The following is a 20,131-nucleotide window of genomic DNA, read 5'->3' as shown; positions in this document are numbered from 1 at the left end:
GGGAGATCTCTGAAGATTAGACAGGTGGGGCCATAGCCAGCAAATGCAAGCTTCTTTGAGAATATAGTCACTATTTGCATCAGTGGGTTCTACATACAAGGGTTGAAAATATATCTAAAAAAATTCCAGCCAGGTGTGAAAACACACATCTGTAATCCCAGTGACTGTGAAGGTGGAGGCAGGAAGATCCAGCCTCAGTAATTTAGTGAGGCTCTAAGCAACTTAGTGAGACCCTATCTCAAAGTAAAAACAAAACAAAACAAAAAGGACTGGGAACATAGTTCAGTGGTAAAGTGCCTCTGAATTCAATCCCCAATACGAAAATAAGTGAACAAATAAAATATTCCAGAAATTTCCTAAAGGAAAAAGTTGAATTTGCTGTGCTCCAAGCACTATACTATATCACATGAATGGAGTGATGCGTAGGCATATCTTGTTTTAGGTATTACTAGTAATCTAGGGAGGATTTAAAGTACATGGAAGGACATGCTAGGCTATATGTAAGTACTAGGCCATTTTACGGAAGGGACTTCAGCATCCTTGGACTTGGGCAGTGAGGCTGGAACAAGTCCCGTGCCGATACTGCATGGGTTGGCACAGGCCTGAGGCAATAGCTCCATGTTCATATCTCTCAGCCAACTGATTCAATTATTTCCAGAACAAATGCTGTGATTTCTGGTGTTATGGTTTTGATATTAGGCGTCCCTCAAAAGCTCATTTGTGAGACAATGTAAAAAAGTTTAGATGAAATGATTGGGTTATAGGAGGTTTAAGCTAATCCCCTGATAGGGATTAATGTGGAGGTAACTGGGTCCCTGGGGTTGTGCCTTTGGGGTATGTACTTTGTCCTTGTTGAACAGACCTCTTTCTCTGCTTCCTGAGCTACCTTCCTCCAGCACACTTTTCTGCCAGGATATTTTACCCCAAGGAATGGAACTGTTTATGGACTGAGAGCTCTGAAACCAGGAGCCCCAAAATAACCTTTTTCTGTTCTAATTTTTCTTGTCAGGTCTGTTTAGTCATAGCAGTGAAAAAGTTGACTAAAACATCTAGGAAAATTATAAGATTATTTATATTATAAAATATAAATATTTTTATAAATTATAAAAATATTTATATTATAATGCCTATATTTTTTCTTTTCTTTTCCTAATTCAATTTACCTTATTTTAATAGTTCAAAATGTTTGGAAGTAGTCCCCCACCTTGGCTATTTGGAAATAAATCTTTAATCTGATGCCCAGTTACTCTGGAGAAGTTTAGTGTGTATTGCTATGAGCAGGACAATCTTCTACACAACCAGAACACAAAATCTGAAATTAACAAGGATACATCAAGTCACCAGACCCCATTCATGGTGGTGTGCCAGTTGTCTCAATAATGCCCTTTAGAACAAAGGCTCTGGCTCAGGATCCTGAGCTGCTCTTAGCTGTGATGCCTAAACATTAGATTCTTTCAGCTTGGAATGTTTCTTAGGATTTCCTTGACTTCTATGACCTTGACACTTGCATGACCTTGAAGATTATAAGTCAGGCCTTTCATAGAATGAGCTTAATTTGGGTTTCTATGTTTCCTCATTAATAAATTGGGTCACACTGAGTCCTTGTGGTTTTCTTATCTCAGGTGGTGTGGAATGGCAGGCAGGTTGTCCCACTGTGGGAGATGGGGACTTGGTCACTCTTCATCTGCCAGGGCTCACTCCTGCAGAGCAGCTTATTTCCTCTATGGAATTAGCAAGCATTGTGTGGGGGGATATATGCAAATACTCCATACCTCACTGAACCTTTATACACTTACTAACAACACTATGGATTTCTGGTTTTCTCTTTTATTCAATGGTTTATAATACATTTGTGGTATTTTAACGCTCAAATATTCTTTGATTTTGTCATTGTGACTTATTTTAGTAGTTCTACATCCTTAGAGTATCCTCCTATCAAGTTTTGGAGCAGTTTCTTGATCCTTGGCATAGGTGGTTGAAGTTCATACATACAAATGTAATTTGCATCTTTAGTTTCATGTCTCTTTCTCTCTATGATCTACTTCAATGTTTACAGGAAACATGAGTTCACTGATACCTCCAATTCTTGCCCAATACCACAAAGTTCATTCTACTTGTGACTTTCTTCTCCAAAAGCCTTATTTCTATTAATATTATTATTATTATGCATTCATTTGATCAGTCTCCTTATTTGTGAGCAATCTCCCATCTATGCTGGAATCTCCTTTCTCCCACCTGAAATAGTCCTCTTCACCCTCTTTAGGTCTGACCATGATCATATTTTGATTCTCCCATCTCACATTCTCTGCAGATACCCACCCTGTTTTGCCCCACTTAATGGCTTAAAGGCAGAATATCTTAGGAAGTGATGGAAAGAGGAAAAGGCATGTTTTAAATATGTATTGATTTAAAAAATATATATCATCAGTCCTCTGTATCTGTGGGTTTTGCATCTGCATATTCAACCCACTGCAGATGAAAAATAATACAAAACAATTGTATGTACTTATTTTCTTATCATTAACTATTCAGTATAACAACTACTTACATAGCATTCACATTATATTATGTATTATAAGTTTATGGGATTATATTCATGAGTTCTATGCAAATATTTCATCATTTTATCTAAAGAACTTAAGAATCTGTGGTTTTGATATCCTTGGGGGTTCTGGAACTAACTCCCTGCAGATACACGGGAACATGAACAAAATTTTTATATGTGTATGTACTATAAATACACACACATAATATATACACACATATATATACACATACTTACATACACATTTATAATATTTATATGTATATATGTGTGTGTGTGTATGTATATATATATGTGTGTGTGTGTGTGTGTGTGTGTGTGTGCGTGTATGCCAAGTCTAAGCACAATGCTCCTGGGTGTGCATTTTCAGCACCTCAGGTGATTATCCTTGCCCATCTGAACCTTAGAGCCAATATGCAGGTGTTCAGGGTCAAGTACTTCAGTAGGTTGCTTGTTCATCTCTGTCACACAGTAAGTACTCATTGAGTAAGTACCAGGCAAGTGGATGGGTGAACAAGACAACAAGCAGCACAGAGAGGAGAGAACATGGAGTAACAACCAGCACACTTAGGGAAAAAAATTCTCTGATTAGAAATGTGGAGTACTGCTCCTTCCCTAATTCAATGAATAGAAAGGTCACCATCGAAAACAGATGAGCTGTTCATGAGTCAGATATTGAGCTGAAAGAAGGAAGGCCGCTCCATGATGGAACACTCTGGCATCTGAATGGCTATGCAGAGGGACCCCACTGTAACAACAGCAAAAGGGCTAAGTACTAGGCACCACTGTACTGGCATGGCATTCTTCTCATGCAAAATTTGAAGTAAGTCATTGTGTTTCAAACTGAAAAAACAGCAAATGTTCATTGAACATTTAATATGTGTTGGAGCTATGAAAGGCACTGTAAAGGCCTTCAGGTTAACTAGACCTCATGTCACAGGCATCTATCCACTCATTTATCCATCCATCTATACATTCACCAACTGTCCACTCATCCATTCATCTGCTCATCCACCCACTCCCTGCCCATCCCAGTGCTATAACAGGGCTAGGGCATGGAGCTGGGTCATGCCTAGCATGCAGGCTTGTGGCTGGACATGGGCAGCAGCTGTTGAACACAGGTGCCATCTCAGCAAAAGAGAAACTGCTCAGTGACCCTGAAGGTGACAGAAAGGTCTTACACACACATATACACATACACACACATACACCCCTACAATAAGATATATGTATATATTTTTTTCTATTTCTCTGGAGAATACTAATATATAACTTAACATTTTGAATCTATGATTCTTTCTCAGTTCTTGGCAATGATAATAACAGCTTCAAACACCTACCTGACATGCAATTGGAGCTCAGTATGTGGTACTGTTCTAATTCCTATCTAACCACACTAAACCTTCTCCAATCTCTGGGGAATCCTGGCTCCCTGAGAGAGCCAGCCCTCCCTACTCTGACTCTCAGACAAAGTCTGTGCAGGGAAATGGATGAGCACCCATCAGTGGGGGCTAAGCTTTGCTCCCTGTCTCCTCATGTATTGGATCTGAGTGATGGTGTGTGTGGCTTGAGGAGAGTGGTCAGCACCATGCCTCCTGGCCCTGGTTCTAACTCTTTTATGTACTTACAGGACTACGTCCCTAGCATTGAGCTAGGGTTTTAAAGAGAATCAAAAGAAAGGGTTTGGTTGGACTGCACCATGAGGATGCTGCAGTCTGAACGGGCAGACAAAATAAAATATAATGAAATCTCAAAAGAGCTGATGCTCAGAACGGGGCTATGTGTACTTCAGGGAAACATCTCTCTGGACAAGAAACAAACCAACAAGTGGAACCTGAAAGAAATAATGCAGAGGTAAAGTCTGCCCCAGCCCCCAAGATGTGCATCACAGATTAAATCCATGTTATTGAAGAGTTTGAATATATACATTAAATAAATGTATCTCTTGTAAAATCAACCTTTGAGTGACTTGCAGACATGTCCCTTGTTTTCTTATCCCATGGGTCACTTCCTACACAAGAACTTTCTTTTCTTGGAGGGGTGGGGGGTGTCAGCATCAAACCACTGAGCCACATCCCCAACCCTAATTTGTATTTTATTTAGAGACAGGGTTTCACTGAGTTGCTTCATGCCTCACTTTTTGCTGAGGTTGGCTTTGAACTTGCAATCCTCCTGTCTCTGCTTCCCAAGCTGCTGGGATTATAGGTGCTACTGCACCTGGCACCATCCTGTTCTTGACATGCAAGTAAATAGAATAAAAACAGAAGCACCTAAAATTCATGTTTTCTAGAGTTATGACTTCCAAAATCTTGAATCATAAAGATATTCTGGAGCTTCCATGTTTTTGGTGAGATTATAAAAGAGGACACCAAACTTTAGAGAGCTTGAGCATAATCATCGTGGAAGACTGGACCAGAAAAGAAGGTGGCATTATTTCGTCATTCACAGAACTCAATGTCAGAGAGGAGCAAGACTCCAGTTTTTTGGGACTCATAGAGATAAAGATTTATGAGCTACAGAGAAAAAGACACCTGGGAGCAGAACACCTGGACTTGAAGTATGGCTTTACGGGAATGTGAAGATTCCAACTCTGTCTAGGAGCACCAACAACTTAGAAGCATTTGTAGTATGCCCCATAGTGATATAATTTTTTTTTTGGTATTTTTCTTTCTCCACTGGAAAGTAAACCTATTACTAACTCCCTAGAAGTAGCCCTACATCACTGGCTCAGGATTCTAAATTGAGCGTTCAGATATGGGGACTGGAGTGATTGTGTCCTTGCTCCTGTTGCCCCAACCCCGAGGGGTGGCTTTGTTTTCAGGATGATCCATCATCTAAGTTTTTATAAACTGTGTTGTATTTAAGAGATTTTGTTGGGTTGTGGGACACACTCCAAAAAGGACACTTAACAATAGACCAAATTCCTACTTCTTGGCGCCTCCAATTATCATTTTTGTGATCTTGGAAAGGTCATTCCATCCCACTGAGGCTCAGTTTTCTAGTCTATGAAAGGGGTGCCCAGGTTTGCAGGACAGGGTTTGATGGGAGGGGTATGGAGCCATGGTCTCTGCTGCCAGCCCATGCTCCTGGGTCTCACCCACTTCCTTCAGACCCTCAATATCAACCATACTTTCTATCTCTGTCCCTCAATAGAACCTAGAGTTTCATTCTTTAAATAAGAACATACACATCCCACCCTTGATTGCTGGTTTCTTCTCTATGAATTTTCTACAGATTCTTCATTCTTTCCTGTGAGGTGTAACCAGAACTGTGAATCCCAGGCATGGGGACATTTTCGTACAAACATGGACAATGCCTGGGTCATCTTAGAGATTCATAAAGGCACCTAAATCCTTTTGTTAGGTTGTGATTGAGTACTCAGACCCTACCATTTAATGTTTTAAGAACAGGTACTTGTATTGGTAATTTTAGGTTATGGAAGTGATTCACATTCATTGTCAAAAGAAAAAAAAAGTACAGAAGTGTAAAGAACAAAAAGTGAGATTGTCTAATGAGAGTGGTGATTTAAGAGGTGTGTCTCAAGAGTGCCAGGGCACCACTGTGGATGGCCCTGGCTCTGTGTCGCTGCTGGGACTTACTAACTGCTGTGAGTCTGGGTCACTATCCAGTGTAGGCTGCAGACATTGGGCCTGACAACCTGAGCCCTGCATGAGAAGGCCATGCAGTTGGGGGATGGATTTGAGCCTTAGGAGCCACTGAAAACCCAGGTGAAACTAGCCACAAGGGCTTTTAGGCACATGCTGGACAGCGTCTCCTTGCCCTGGTCTGGGAAGATGGACAGAGGCAGGAGGGTTCCTGCAGCCCTAGTGGCTACGCTGGCTGGTACTGTCTCTCTCCTTGTCCTTATTCTACCTGATGGAAGAAGGCAGCAGTGTCTTCAGTCTTGCTGTTTCCCAAACCTGTTGGTCCCTGTAACAGTAGAGTGGGAGACTCAAAAGACCAGGAACTACCCTGGGAAAAACAACATCCTTCATCTGTCATTCATTGCTCCTGACCAGGAACATTTTAATCATTACAATAGAAACTGAACTGGTGAAGGGGATGCCAGTGGTCCAACAAAATCTTCAGGAGTCCTAAGAGGAGGGGGAGGCCCGTAGAGGCACATGACAACTCCTGCTTGACTAACAGGATCAGAGCAGGTTTCAGGAACACCAAAACAGCCTTCCTGAAGGCAGGAGAGCAGTCACCTGGCCTAAGTGCCCTCACTCCCCACTCATTGTCAGGGTGGAAGAAAGAGTAGAACCAATAGAGAACAAGAGCTGCTGTCCATCACTGAGGAGGCCTTCTCTGCTGCTGTCTGTTCTGCTTCTAAAGGAGGGGTGGAGCTCAATTCCAGTACTCCTTCTACCTCCATTCCCATCAGAATCCTCTAAGTTCCAGAAAGCAGGCAGCAGAAACTGAGGCTGTGGCTTAGAAGTTGGATGGGCTGGACCAGCCATGGGGCTATGGGCAAACCCTCCTGAATGGGGGTCTCAGGAGGCACATATATGTGGTGATAGTTACTCATTGCTATGGTTTACAGATCGCTTAAGTGTGTCCTCCAAGGGTTCATGTGTAAGAAGCTTGGTCCTCAATGTGGCTATTATGGAAGATGGTGGAACCTTTTTTAAGGGGAGAGGGCTAGTGGGAGGTTGTTAGGTCACTGAAGGAGAATCAAGGCAGTTCTCATGGGACCTTGAGTTAGTTCTCTCTAGAGGGCTGTTATAAAAAAGAGCAAGTCTGGCTCCTTCCTGAGCTCTGGGTTCCTCTCTTGTCATGTGGTTTCTCCTTTGTGTATGCCCTCCCACCATGGCATCATCCACTATGATCAAATAGTCAGGGAGTCCCTCACCAGAGCCATTGCTATGCTCTTTGGACTTTCAACCTCCAAAATTATGAGCTAAATAAATCACGTTTCTTCCTAAGTACCTAGCTTCAGGTATTTTGTTATAGCAATGGAAAACAGACTAATATACTTATTATTATTGTTATTATTGCTGCTATTTTTCCCAACCACTCCTGTATCCTGGTAGAAATATTTGGACTAAATTCAATTCTCCAGAATTTATCAGATAACTTCCCTGTGGCAGATGCAGCACAGTGAAACAGATGCTGAGGAATGCCTGAAACCCATCAGGGTGGGACCTGGGAGATGTGAAGAAGAAAAGAATTATGTGCTTTGGAACTAAGTCTTCAGGATGCCTGTCTCCAAACATTCAAACATGCTCGCCCCTCTATAAGATGGATTGTTGATACTGACATGTCACATCATTTAAAAAAGTGACAAACAATTCTGTAGAAACTGTGTTTGTGGAGTTCCGTATCTAAAGTATCTAATCTTGGAACACAGTCTAAGCTGCTGCTGCTACTGTTGTGGGCCCCATTGGAACCTGTTTGATAGCTGGGAGACTCAAATGAGGGGTGAGCCCAGGAGGCACCAGGCTCCACTGTGGCGGGTGTGTGAGGACCCAGACAGCTTTTTCTAGGCCTGTGAGTCTGAGGCTGGCCATGAGCTACACATACTCTCTGATCCTTTTGCAGGTCTCTTTAGTGTCAATGCTTACACTTTCCGTTGTTTTTCTGAGACCTTTCCTGGGGGCAACACTTGCCATCAGGTTCAAAACAGCATGAACCAAAACACACACCCTTTGGAACATTACGTCTACCCTGTTTTTCAGGCCAGCTCTTCATTTCCACACTGGAACATTTGAGCAGAGCCTTCAGGAACATGCTACTCCTAAATGCACATTGAACATGTAAAGCCTTTTGCTAGAAACATATATAATATCCACAGAGCCTAGCTGAGAAATGCTAGGTAAATTAAATGATATTTTGGCTTTCTGTGTGACTTGAAACCAAAGATTACATAGATATTTAGTTAGGAAATAAAACCCAGACCCAGCAGCGAGTGCATTCAGAACCTGATTCATGCAGTGGCAGTGTGTGGAAATGACCACTGTTATAGGCTCCCTCCAGGGGCTGCTTATGCCCTCAGTCCCCTCCCTGACAGTGCCTGCTCTACATAATGAGGTTTGAGGAAATGGGACTGAGACGCTTATGTCAGCTTGAGTCTCTGCTTGCAAAATACGTATGGAGGTTGGTACACCTCCCAGTATCCGGCAGGATCCAGCTGTCCCCTACAACCTCCCATGCAGCCTCATTCAAAATTTAATATTTGAAAATTGCAACCTTTCTTTCTTCCACAGCTTTTGGGTACCACACTGTGTCTTTACCACTCCCATGCTGTGTGAAGCCCTAAGGTGGCTGGGAGCTCAAGATAACCCTCAGAGAATAGAGAGGACAGCACTTACCCTCCACCTGTGCCACCATTCTTGCTGAAATGTGTACGTGGCTCGCTGGAGGCCAGCTTCAGCAGCTCCGTCCACTCTCGCTCCCACTCCTCCTCTGTGTACACCAGCCCTGACTAGCACAAATGGAAGCCGGTTCAGGAGTTGGGAAGGCCATAGCAGCAATGCCCTCATCTCCCCTCTCCACACTTGCAGCCACACCTGATCAATGGGCTTGGTCAAAGCCACACTGAGTCACCCAGCTGAACAGCTATTAATGTCCTCTAATGGTCACCTTTTGTTTGGACTATATATTTTCAGAAGCCATAGTCTCTAATTTTAGAGCTAATAAGAGTCTACCACTAGCAAGGGTCATTCCTAAGGATGGGAATGAGGAAACATTAGCCTACACATATGCTTGGCCGGGGGCTGACCATTCAGTTTTTTGAAGAGTCAGTAGGCCAACTTTAATCAGAAAGAAGGCAGATTCTTCGAAAAGAGCAAAGTGCTAATGTTCCCCGTGGTAAGGGACACTTGGTAATCTCTCTGGATTGAGCTCACACACAGGGACTGGAAATCCATAGTCTGTACCTGCTAGTAGGTGACCACATAATTCATCATCAATGTTGGGACACTTGAGAGTGAAGGTGGTGGCTTTCCTAATTGGCAAGCCATGAGCATATTGCTGCATCCACAAGGCTGTGCTGTTGTAATGAGGCTCCTCTGCCATGAGGTTGAGTGGGGGAATCTCATTAATCCCAGAAGCTGTCTATTCCTGGCCTTACAAGATGGACTTGGACTTGAGGCCAACTTTGGACTCCAGTATGGCTCAAGGCTGCCTCTGGTATGGATCCTGGACTCCAACCAGGTCCTCAGATACCAACCTCCTTGTTCTGCTGTGTCTGTTGCCACCTCCACCTCCGCTTCAGGGCTTCCCGCTCAGCACCCGTCCTCATCATGGTGTAGAGAGCTTTTCGTAAAACCAGGTCCCGATCATGAAACCCCCACATTCCTGCATCCAGGGGACCATAAGGAGCAAAGAAGAGAGAAAGGACATAAGGAAGGTGAAAGCTAGAAGAAACTCAAATTCTCCTACCTACCAGGATGGACTCCTGTGTCTGCACAGACAAAGGTAATAACATGTCAGTTAGCTGTTTAGTTGTCATCATTCAGAGTTCCTCTCCTTTTGCCAATGCTTCCCTAAGCTCAAATGGGTGAAGGAAGTAGTGCAAATACTTCTTAGTGAAACAATAGTGGGTGAAAAGTGACTACTGACTCTCTTTGGCTGTCCACCCCCAATCCTGCAGGTTTGCTTTAAGAGACCAAGTGTTCACTGTCTAGGTCTTGTGTTTGGGTGAGGGACTGCCTTTGAAGACAAGTTGATGATATGTCCTCACCGAGGGCCCCATGCTGGGATGAGCAATATCATTCTGGCTTCTCCAAGGTTCTTCCAGATTTGATGTTCAAGGGCATCTCAACTTCATAAGAAGACTGTCAGTGGATGCCACTGCATGCATCTGAGCCAGGAAAGGGCACCTGCCTCCCCAGGAGAAGGTCTCTCACCTGTAGTGGGTGCTGAGGAGCTATAAAGATATGCCAGCCATCTCTGAGTACATGCTCTGGGCAGCTCAGATGTGGTCAAGAAACCCAACCAATGGGATAAGCACTGAAGAGGTGTACAGCCCTAGCTATAGGGGAAAAACTGGGTAAATTCTTCCATCCATCCATCCATCCATCCATCCATCCATCCATCCATCCAAGGTGCTAGGAATGTGTTTAGCAGGGACTAAGACACATGAAGATCCTAAAACCTGACAGCACACATTGTAGGAAAGTAGTAAGTAAGGCAATCATTAAATCACTGCATAATGTACAATGTCAACACAAGAAGGAATGATAAAGCAGATGAAGAAGACAGAGTGGCAGGTGCATTTGTTATGGTGTGAATGGATGGAGACATCAGAGCAAAGGTTCAAAAGAGTGAAGGAAGGAGCTGAGATGCTATCCCAGGTGGAGGGAAAGGCTAGGGATGGCCCCTCTGCCAAATGAGTGGTCCATATGGTGCCCTTGAGAAAAGGCAAGAGGGAAAGGTGGCTGGTGCTAGGATGAAGGGGACATGGCAACAAGGAAACAGGCAGGCTTTCAAGTGAGCTGGAGCCTCTGGAGAGTTTGACCTTAACTGATTGCTGTTTGTAAAGGCTCAGGCTGGCTTTGATCCTTGGGTAAGCAATAATCAGAGACTGCTGTGGGCTTTCTAGTAGGCAGGCTTTTATCTTTCTCTACAGGACAGACAGAGGACACGGCCTTCATTGCTCCTTACTCATTCTCTGACTGTTTTAGCTGTCTTCTGGGGCTCTGAGCATTCTCAGCTCCCATGGATCTTAGTGCAGTCTCTCTCACACAGAGGGTCTCCTTGTCCCATACAAGGTTGCCTCCAGGCCTGACTCCAGGATCACTGTCATTTTTATGTGTGCCCAATAATCCCAGTGTAACATTAGGCCCCCTCAGCTGTTCAACAGGCATTGCTGGTGGATGTCACATGGCCTTTTGGCAGTCCTGGTTCTGTGGAGTTTAGCTATGCAAGCACAAAAATGAAAACAAAGTAAAGGTTGAATATCCCTTATCTGAAATTCTTGGGATCAGAAATGTTTTAGATTTTGGATTTGTTCAGATTTTAAAATATGTTCCATATATTCTTTATACACATACCTGAAGGTGATTTATATAATACTTTTAATATTTTTGAACATGGAACAATGTTTCATAGTGTGGAATTTTCCACTTGTGTCATCTTGGTTCTAAATAAAATTCCCAGATTTGGGGACAATTTGGATTTTGAGATTTGGAATGCTTTAACCCATACTGGGAAAAAGGGCCAGCTGCCTTTTAGGTCTGAGCTCACTGTATTGTGGGGGATTCTCAGAGGAGAGCCTTGCAACCCTGGTCAGTCATGGCTTAGTCCTCCCACAGATAGAGCAAGGCCCAGGGGAAGACTGCTCTTCCCAGGCAGGCCTAGCAGTCCCTTTGTGCTCATGGGGTAAGTGCCATCAGAAGACTCCACAGTGGCATGTGGCCTTCCCACTTGTGGTGCTGATGGGGATAGTGACTCTGTATACTGCAGTATCTGAAGAATAAAGCCATTGCAACAAGGCCTCTGTTTGACATAGATGAGAGATTTTTTCTCTTATATTATTTCTCCAGGTTTTATAGAAAACAAAGTAAAATGCATACAATAAAAGTAGAATAGTTAGTATTAAATATTGTAATGAAATATGACCCAAATACTAAATCACATTTTTTGCAGAATAGCATGGAAAATTCTCCAAAAAATTTAAGATTACTATACCTCATAAATATGTACAATTATTATATGATGATTAATTTATGTTAAAGTAAAAGGCATATTTAAAAAAATATAAATGGAAAATAACAAATTCCAAGCTGTAAACTAGTGAGATTATAATTTTACTTTAAGAATAGATAAAAGATGAGAAGACAAGATACTAAAATATTAAAAGAGGTCAACAATGAGTGGTGGGGTTATTGATTTTTATTTTCTTACCATGGTAAGTGTAGAATGCATTTCAATGCCAACCAAACAAAACAAATCAGATATAATAGTTTTCATGGAAAGGGAGGAGGCAGGTGGATGCCTTTGACTTCAGCATCATCAAGTCCATGAAATGTTCCTCTTACTCTCAGTTGCCATACTCCACTGGGCCTCCCTACATCCTTCTCAGACCCTGATGCATTTACCTTAAAACCCTGTTCAATCTGATCTTCATCCACCTCTTACTGAAGTCTAGATGGGTCTGGGGCCTAGCCATTGCTCTGGGTCACAGTACCTGTTAAGGCCACATTCACCTGGGAAGGTGGTTTTGCCCACCAAAGACCACATTCTTGTTCGAGAGCCCCATTGCCTGGACAGAGATTATGTTCTCCAGGACTGAAGAGAAATAACTGGCCTGATAGTGAGGCCACTGGTGCAAATTCAGACTTGCTTTTTAAAATGAATTTGGCCTTGTGCATGTAAGCAGGACCTCAAGAGAATGACTGAACTTCGAGAAAGTCCATTATGACTCTCAATTATCCCAATATTGCCAAATATTGCCACCCATACGCATGTACCTGCAAATATTTGTTTCCTATTGGGGAAGCTTGCTGATATGTCTGCTGTATATTCTGACCATGGTAATTCCCCTAAGCAATACCTATGCCTATCTTCTTATCAGTTCAGATTCGTTATAGATTGCTGTCAATATGGTGGTCCCACCATTACCCAACCTCGTGTACTGCCTCCCAGTCCTCCTGCTAGAACCCCACCTTGTGTTCTGCCTCTAAACACCCTTTTAATTCCTGCCTTTGTACTTTATTTCTCTGGTCTCCCTGCCTGGAATGTCCTCTTTTCTACTCTTTTTGGTTCTTCAAGTTTCAGTAAAGATCTTGACTCTTCTAGGAAATCCTCTTGGATTATTTTAGGCCAGGGTCTCTAATTCTCATACCTGAAGTTCTACTCAAGGCCTCTTTTATTATGACAGGTCTTTTCTAACATGTGTTTCATCTGTCCATCAACCCAGTGAGTTACTTGACCAGAAGGGCCAGTATTATTGACTCCATCTCATGGGAACTCTTCCAGATGATAGTGACATGGTTGGCTCTACTTAGCATATGTCTGTGCTTTAACCATGCATTGAGAAGGCCTGGAGCCCTGCCACTCTGTCTGTGCTGCAGAGCTTACCCAGTGAGGCGGCATGTAAAAGGCAGTTCCCATCCCCTGTCGTGGCCAAAGGAAGAAGCCGTTTACAGCTCGTGCACACGGTGGACCACCAGTTCAGGCGACCTGGAACAGAAGTTCACCTTAGAACAGAAGCCTAGAAAAGGCAGGGATCACCAGAAGTGTGTTTGCTAAGCAATCACAAAACATCAGTGAAAGATTTTCTAAAGAATCTCAGTGGGAAGATAGAGCATTGTGGCCACCTTTTCTCAAATAAAAAAAGAGCAAAAATAGGAGCAAATATGAGTTTAGAAAACAAGAGTTTTCTAAATTATATTTAATGGTAGAAACAAAAATTATAACATTGTATGTCTCAATATATACCCAGTTCATATTTAAGACAATCATATTATGAAGGGTGGAGGATGAAGAAACAAAAAGGCAGGAAAGAGTTATAGGTTTCACTAAATGTGGTTAAATGTCAACTCCAGTAATCTTTGATAAGGTATATATGTATATATGTAATAGTTAGAACTACCACCAATCAACCGCTATTAGAGTTACCCTCAAAACCCAACCCCATACAATTTATTCTAGAAAACAGCCAGTATTACCCTGACACCAAAATCCAATGAAGAAAGTACAAAAAGAGAAAAGTGTAGAATAATATTTTTCCTGGACATGCTGGAAAATTGTTAACAAAATATAAACTTAGCAATATATACAAAGAATTGTAACAAAATAGCACTTAGCAATATATACAAAGGTTTGTACAATATGACCAATTATTCTAGGGATGCAAGGCTGGATTAATATTTTAAAATTAATCAATTAATATACCATAGTAACAAACTACAGAAAAAAAAGAACCACATAGTCATAGCATGAATGGAGAAAAAGCATTTGATATAAAATTAAATTCTCATTCATGATTAAAACTTTCATAAAATGAGGAAAAGAAGGAAGCTTCCTTAACTTGATAAACAACATATACCAAACCATATAGCTAACATCTTACTTAGTGGAGGGAGATTGAATGCTTTACTTCTAAGTGTGGGGAAAAGGTGAGGATATCCACTCTCACAATTGCTATTCAACATAGTACCAGAAGTCATAGCCAGTGAAGCAAGTAAAAAAAAATAAATAAAAAAGAATGAAAATAAAGTAGAACCTTTAGTTACAGATTAGAAAGGAAGATATAACACTATTCTTATTGACAAATGCCAGGGTTTATGTAGAAAATCAGATGGAAACTTAAAAAAGAACTCCTAAAATTAGTTATTTTGTCAAGGTCTCAGGATATGAGATCAATACATACAGATCAATTGTATTTCTATACACTAGCAATGAATACATGGGAATTCTAAGATTATAATACCATTTATAATCACTCAAAAATGACTTAGGTATAGATCTAACACAAGTATCAGTACTTATATGCTAAAAACTATAAAATTCTCATGAAAGAAATCAAAGAAGATCTAAAACAAATGGAAATACATACTGTTTATGAATTAGAAAACACTCAACATAGTAAAGATGTGAGTTCGATCCAAATTGACTCTAGGTTAATAGCAATTCCTATCAAAATCTTAGCAAGGTTTCTTGTAGAAAGGAAATTATTACCATCTAGAATTTTGTATTTCAGATAAACACAGAATTTATTACCACTGGACCTACAGTAAAAATATAAAAGGTAGAAGGAAAATGATCCTGGATGAAAGCAGGATTATACAAAAGGAATAAAAGATTTGAAAGGGCAAATATGTTGGTAAATGTAAATAGATACTGACTGCTTAAAGTGACACCAGCAATGTCTTTTGGGAATTAAGTCACACGTAGAATTAAAACAAATGACAGCAGTAGCACAAAATACGACAATGTGTAATAAATGACATAAATCTTATGGTCCATACATTGGCCAGGAAGTGGTAAAAGTACTAAGATCTATTCCTAAGTAAATTCTAATAATTCAAAGATGCATTTTATAACCTGTGGGATACCCACCCCCAAACCAACAAGCTAACAGAGGAGAAAAGAGAATAGTAAATATTCTTAAATAATTCAAGAGAGTACAAGAAAGAGTTAAAAAAGGAACAAATAAATAGCAAGATAACATTTAGATTTAAACCAAGATAATAGATTTAAATTAACATATCAGTATTTAAATATGAATGAACTAAATCATTAAATATGAATGATCTAGATATTCCAAAATACAGAGTCTCATTTGTACAGAATGAATAAGTTCTGTAGGTCTATTGTAGACCACAGTTGTTAATGCCATATTGTATAGTTGAAATTTGCTAAGGCATAGATATTAAATGTTCTCACACACCAAAAATGGTAACTGTGTGAGGTGATGGATGTGCCAATCAACCTAATGGGGGTAATCATCTCACAATGTACATCATTACAGCACAGCAAAGCATGAGCCTCATATTTATGTCAGATCCTGGCATCCCCAAATCTCACAGGGGTGGTTCAGAAGCAGGCACAGGTGGACATGGTACACTTAGTGAGTTTGTGTTACTGTTGGGGAACCTCAAGCTTAATGAATGCTACACTTTTACAATAGACTGCAAGCAAACCTTTCCAAACTTTGTTCTGGAGGGAGACATTATCTTTATTTTGGTGAACAGTGAACACACCTGTCCTCTGCCACAGAGAGACATTATCTCTATTTTCAAATAAGAATTATTATACTTTGTAATCTCCCTATAGTGGTTCCAAATTCTGCTTCATTTCTAAGGCTTTCTGATCAGGTTTTTAGTCACTTCAGCTCTGTTCAGCAAAGGACCTCAGGGAAAATCTTTCAAAAAAGTCATTTACAGGCAAGGCTGATATATGCCTAAAATTCCTGAGAGTCACCAAAATCTTTCCCTCCACCCCATTTTGCAACAACTCTCAGAGTAAAAGCAATTACATCTTCGGGCTTACTTCTCAGGTTTTCCTGTCTCCAGTTTCTTACCCCTTTTAATTCTAAGTGCTGTAGCAGCTTTCAGATGCTCTTCTAAAGGAAGTTCTACATTTCTCTCTCTTTTTTTCATTGTGGCAGGCAAACAGGCAGGTTTATCATTAGCTATTCCATTGCTCCTGGAAGCAGGAGATGGTCAATGGATTATTTTTTTGAATATCAATCCAACTCACATTCCTGGAATAAATCCAACTTTGTTATAATGTATTGATGGGTTAAATCTGCTATTTTTTTTTGTTTATAGTTGTTATGATTGTTCATGAGAGACTCATGGGTCTATCACTTGTCAAATGGAAATGGCATCCAAGAATAGAGCTGGCTTGGTCCCAGTGGCATTTTGGGATTACATGAAAAAGTGACAACAAATCCCTTTGAAGGAAACTATCCCCTACACTGCTGCCCAAAGTAAAACTGCTGACCCTGTGGGGCTCTTGATACACAGAGTCCCCTAAATCCCTAGACCTGGATTACTGATGCCTCTACTAAGCTGTAATCTGGTGGCGTTCACTGGGTTGAGCAGCCATTCGCTCCAGCACCAGCTATGCAGGACTGGAAGCAGAGCTGGCCATCTGTTCACTGGGCAGGACTTGAGGCTGTACTCATAGATCTAGCCAACATTCATTGATGAAGGTTATTATATTTTTACTGATTCTTGGGATATTGTCAATCACCTGGCAATTTGGTCTGCCTTTTGGGAAACTACAGACTGGTAGATTAAAGTCATCCTTCTTTGGGACCACAAAACGGGATAGCAAATTGAAACTGCTGATCCAAATATCTTGGCCACTCACATCAATGTACATAGTGAGCTTTGTCCTCTGATGAGATGACCTGTGGAGCCTGCACCTCCTAGACTGACAATGGCTGCCTGAGCCCTTACCAGCCACACACAGCCACACTCTCACCATCACAGAGGGGTAGAAGTGAAGGATTTTATATTCGGATGCAGAGGTTGCCACTGTATGTATCCTCAACTCACTGTCTCATGGACAAGGAGGATGTGTTGCTTGAGATGCTGCTCCTGCCTGCTCCTGGAAGACTGACTTTCAGGGCTGGCACTGCCTCACTGCTGCCGACACGTTCTCAGGTAAGAGAGCTGCAGCTCTGGTCTGTCAGTTTGTAGCTTTGGTCTGGTGAGTCAACTCTGACCACACTATTATCACCTTTAAGACTAATGTATGTCTGCTGTTGGCTTTCAGCCTGACAATCATGTGCCTTTTATTAAAAAGCTATCAACAAAAGGCTGATAGTGGACATCTTCAATGGGGTTTCCATGTTCTCTACCATCCAAAGGTACCTGATATGATGGAGCATGGGGTGGCCTTCTAATAAGTAGCCTCAAAAATATTTCTGGTTGTAATGGTCTGAATGTTTGTGTCCCTCAACAGTTCATTCATTGAAACTTAATCCCCAGGCCAGTGGTGTTGAGAGCTGGGGCATCTAGGCAGGGATTCATTTGGAAGAGCTCTTCCCTCATGAATGATATTAGTACTCTTATAAAAGAGGTCTGAGAGAGCCTGTTGGTCCCTTCTATCATGCGAGGACATATAGAAGAAACCCTGTGCAAAGAATGAACCCTCACCAGATACCAAATCTGCTAGCACCTTAATCTTGGGATTCTTAGCCTCTAGAACTGTAAGCAATAGAATTCTGTTGTTTCTGAATTAACCAGTGTAAGGCATTTTGTTCTAGCAGCCTGAACAGACTAAAACACTGACCCTCTCTCCCTGCCTTTCTTCTGATGTGTACTTGTCTCAGGCAGCTTCTGGGATTTCTAGCTGTAGCTGCTGTAGACCAAGTGGCTTAAATGAGAGACATTTATTACCGTTCCCAGATCAAGTTGTCGGCTGATATGGTTCCTGAAAAAGGCTCTCTTCCTGGCTTGTACATGGCCACCTTCTTATCATGTCCTCACATGAGCGAGTAAGTGAACTCTGGTGTCTTTTCTTCTTACAAGGACACGGATCTCATCATGGTGGCCATCCTCATGACCTCATTGAAACCTAATTTCCTTACAAAGGCTCTATTTCCTAATACAATAACATTGGGGTTTCAGGCTCCAACATATGCAATTTTGGGGGATGTGACTGCCTTAGTAAGGCAGTTTGTTCACTGTATGAGTTTGTTACAAAAAGGTATCATCTCCTTTCAGCTATTTCCTGGTTAGTGATCAGGATGAACAGGATAGGAGTTGCATAGGCCTATTTTTGAAAATCCAGATTCCACCTGAGCATCTCTGATCATTTTGAATAGCTCATTTTCCTTCTGGTCACCCCTAGCTGTTTGGCATATTTGAGTGTCAGTCCAGCCAAAAGGAAACCTAGAAAATTCAGACCAAATTATGGTTTAATTTTATGAAGAGCTTTTGTTCCTCTTGTTGCTTACCTTCATGGATGAGAGATAGTTGTGATCAGGAGATGATTTTTATTTGAAGGATGAGTTAGTTTTGGTAATATGGTTATACACATCAATTTTGTGAGGGGTAGAGGAGCAACAACCAACCCCAGCACATGAGGGGAGAAGATCTTAATACCCTAGAAAATATAGGGGCAGATGGGATACAGTGACAATGTTTGTTTTCTAGAACTAACCCTGGAGAATTCTGCATGAAGAAATGTGCCCTGGGGTAGATCTCCAAAACTGTTGCATGTGCCTTAAGTAAAACAGTGTCCTCCTCTGATTCAGGAGTTTCGGGTCTTCTGTCAGCCACCATGAAACCATGGAAGACTAGTTTATTTTAGCTTGCAAGCAGAGTAAAAATCTCAGACATTTCACAGTTTTTGTCATAAAGCAGATTTTTTTTCAGATGGTTCATGAGATATAGAGTGTACTATCCATGCGGAGAGGGAGGTCTCACAAAATATAACAGGATGAGTTGAATATATTAGATAATCAGGCATGAATTTGAAGTAGATGGAGCCCTATCAGGACTGAAAAACAGCCTCAGTCCTATAGTCCCCGACTATAGTAAGGTAATCGGACACCAGAGGGAAGGGCAGACCCTCTCTAGAGAAGTGTAATACCATGTAGAGTCTACAATTTTATGTGCATAATGTCTGAAAGCAGATAAAAAATTACTAGGCATATAAATAAACAAATACCCATCTGGAATTATATGGATGAAATAAAAATGGGCTAAAAAAACAAGACACATGGATGATCCAGATTTTAAGATTACTTTGATAGGGATTTGGAAGTAACTTGGATTAATATTTTCAAGAAAACAGAGAAAATGGACCAGAAGCCATATTTGAACAAATAATGTTCAAGTATTTTCCAAATTTGGTGAAAGACAGATTATAGGACATCTTGAAACCCTCTGAAGAATTAATACAAAGAAAACCATGACAAGACATGCGGTAAAACTGTTGGAAATTAAACATAAACTCTTAAAAGTAGAGAAAAATGTTACAAAGGGAACAATAAAATAGAATTCTCATACAATGCAATGAGAGCATTGAAGTGATGAATGAAAATAACCTCCACTCTAGATTAGAGTCTTTTCCAGAAAAATAAACCTTCAAAAATGAAATTGCTAGGCAAATAAAAAAAATTCTCAATTTAATACAGGTCATCTATGAAAACCTGTAGCTAACATGATACTTAAT

The 20,131-nt window shown here is 41.1% G+C and overlaps 1 protein-coding gene across 3 annotated transcripts in view; it reads right to left on the bottom strand.

The window, feature by feature from the left end:
• Window positions 1-20,131, bottom strand: part of Otud7a (OTU deubiquitinase 7A) — a 344,362-nt gene that overhangs the window by 23,945 nt on the left and 300,286 nt on the right. For all 3 annotated transcript variants that reach the window (XM_058576628.1, XM_046435543.2, XM_058576630.1), the window contains 3 exons: window positions 13,571-13,672; window positions 9,717-9,844; window positions 8,857-8,969 (listed from right to left, as the gene is read on the bottom strand). In XM_058576628.1, coding sequence (XP_058432611.1) covers window positions 8,857-8,969; window positions 9,717-9,844; window positions 13,571-13,672 — 343 coding nt within the window. The remainder of the gene's footprint in view (window positions 1-8,856; window positions 8,970-9,716; window positions 9,845-13,570; window positions 13,673-20,131) is intronic.

This window comes from Marmota monax, unplaced genomic scaffold (genome assembly GCF_021218885.2).
Source record: "Marmota monax isolate L192 unplaced genomic scaffold, Marmota_monax_Labrador192_F-V1.1 WCK01_AAM20220418_F8-fsc00005, whole genome shotgun sequence".
Taxonomy (NCBI): domain Eukaryota; kingdom Metazoa; phylum Chordata; class Mammalia; order Rodentia; family Sciuridae; genus Marmota; species Marmota monax.
Note: the sequence above shows the minus strand (reverse complement) of the source record. Positions and strands in the feature narration are given on the sequence as shown.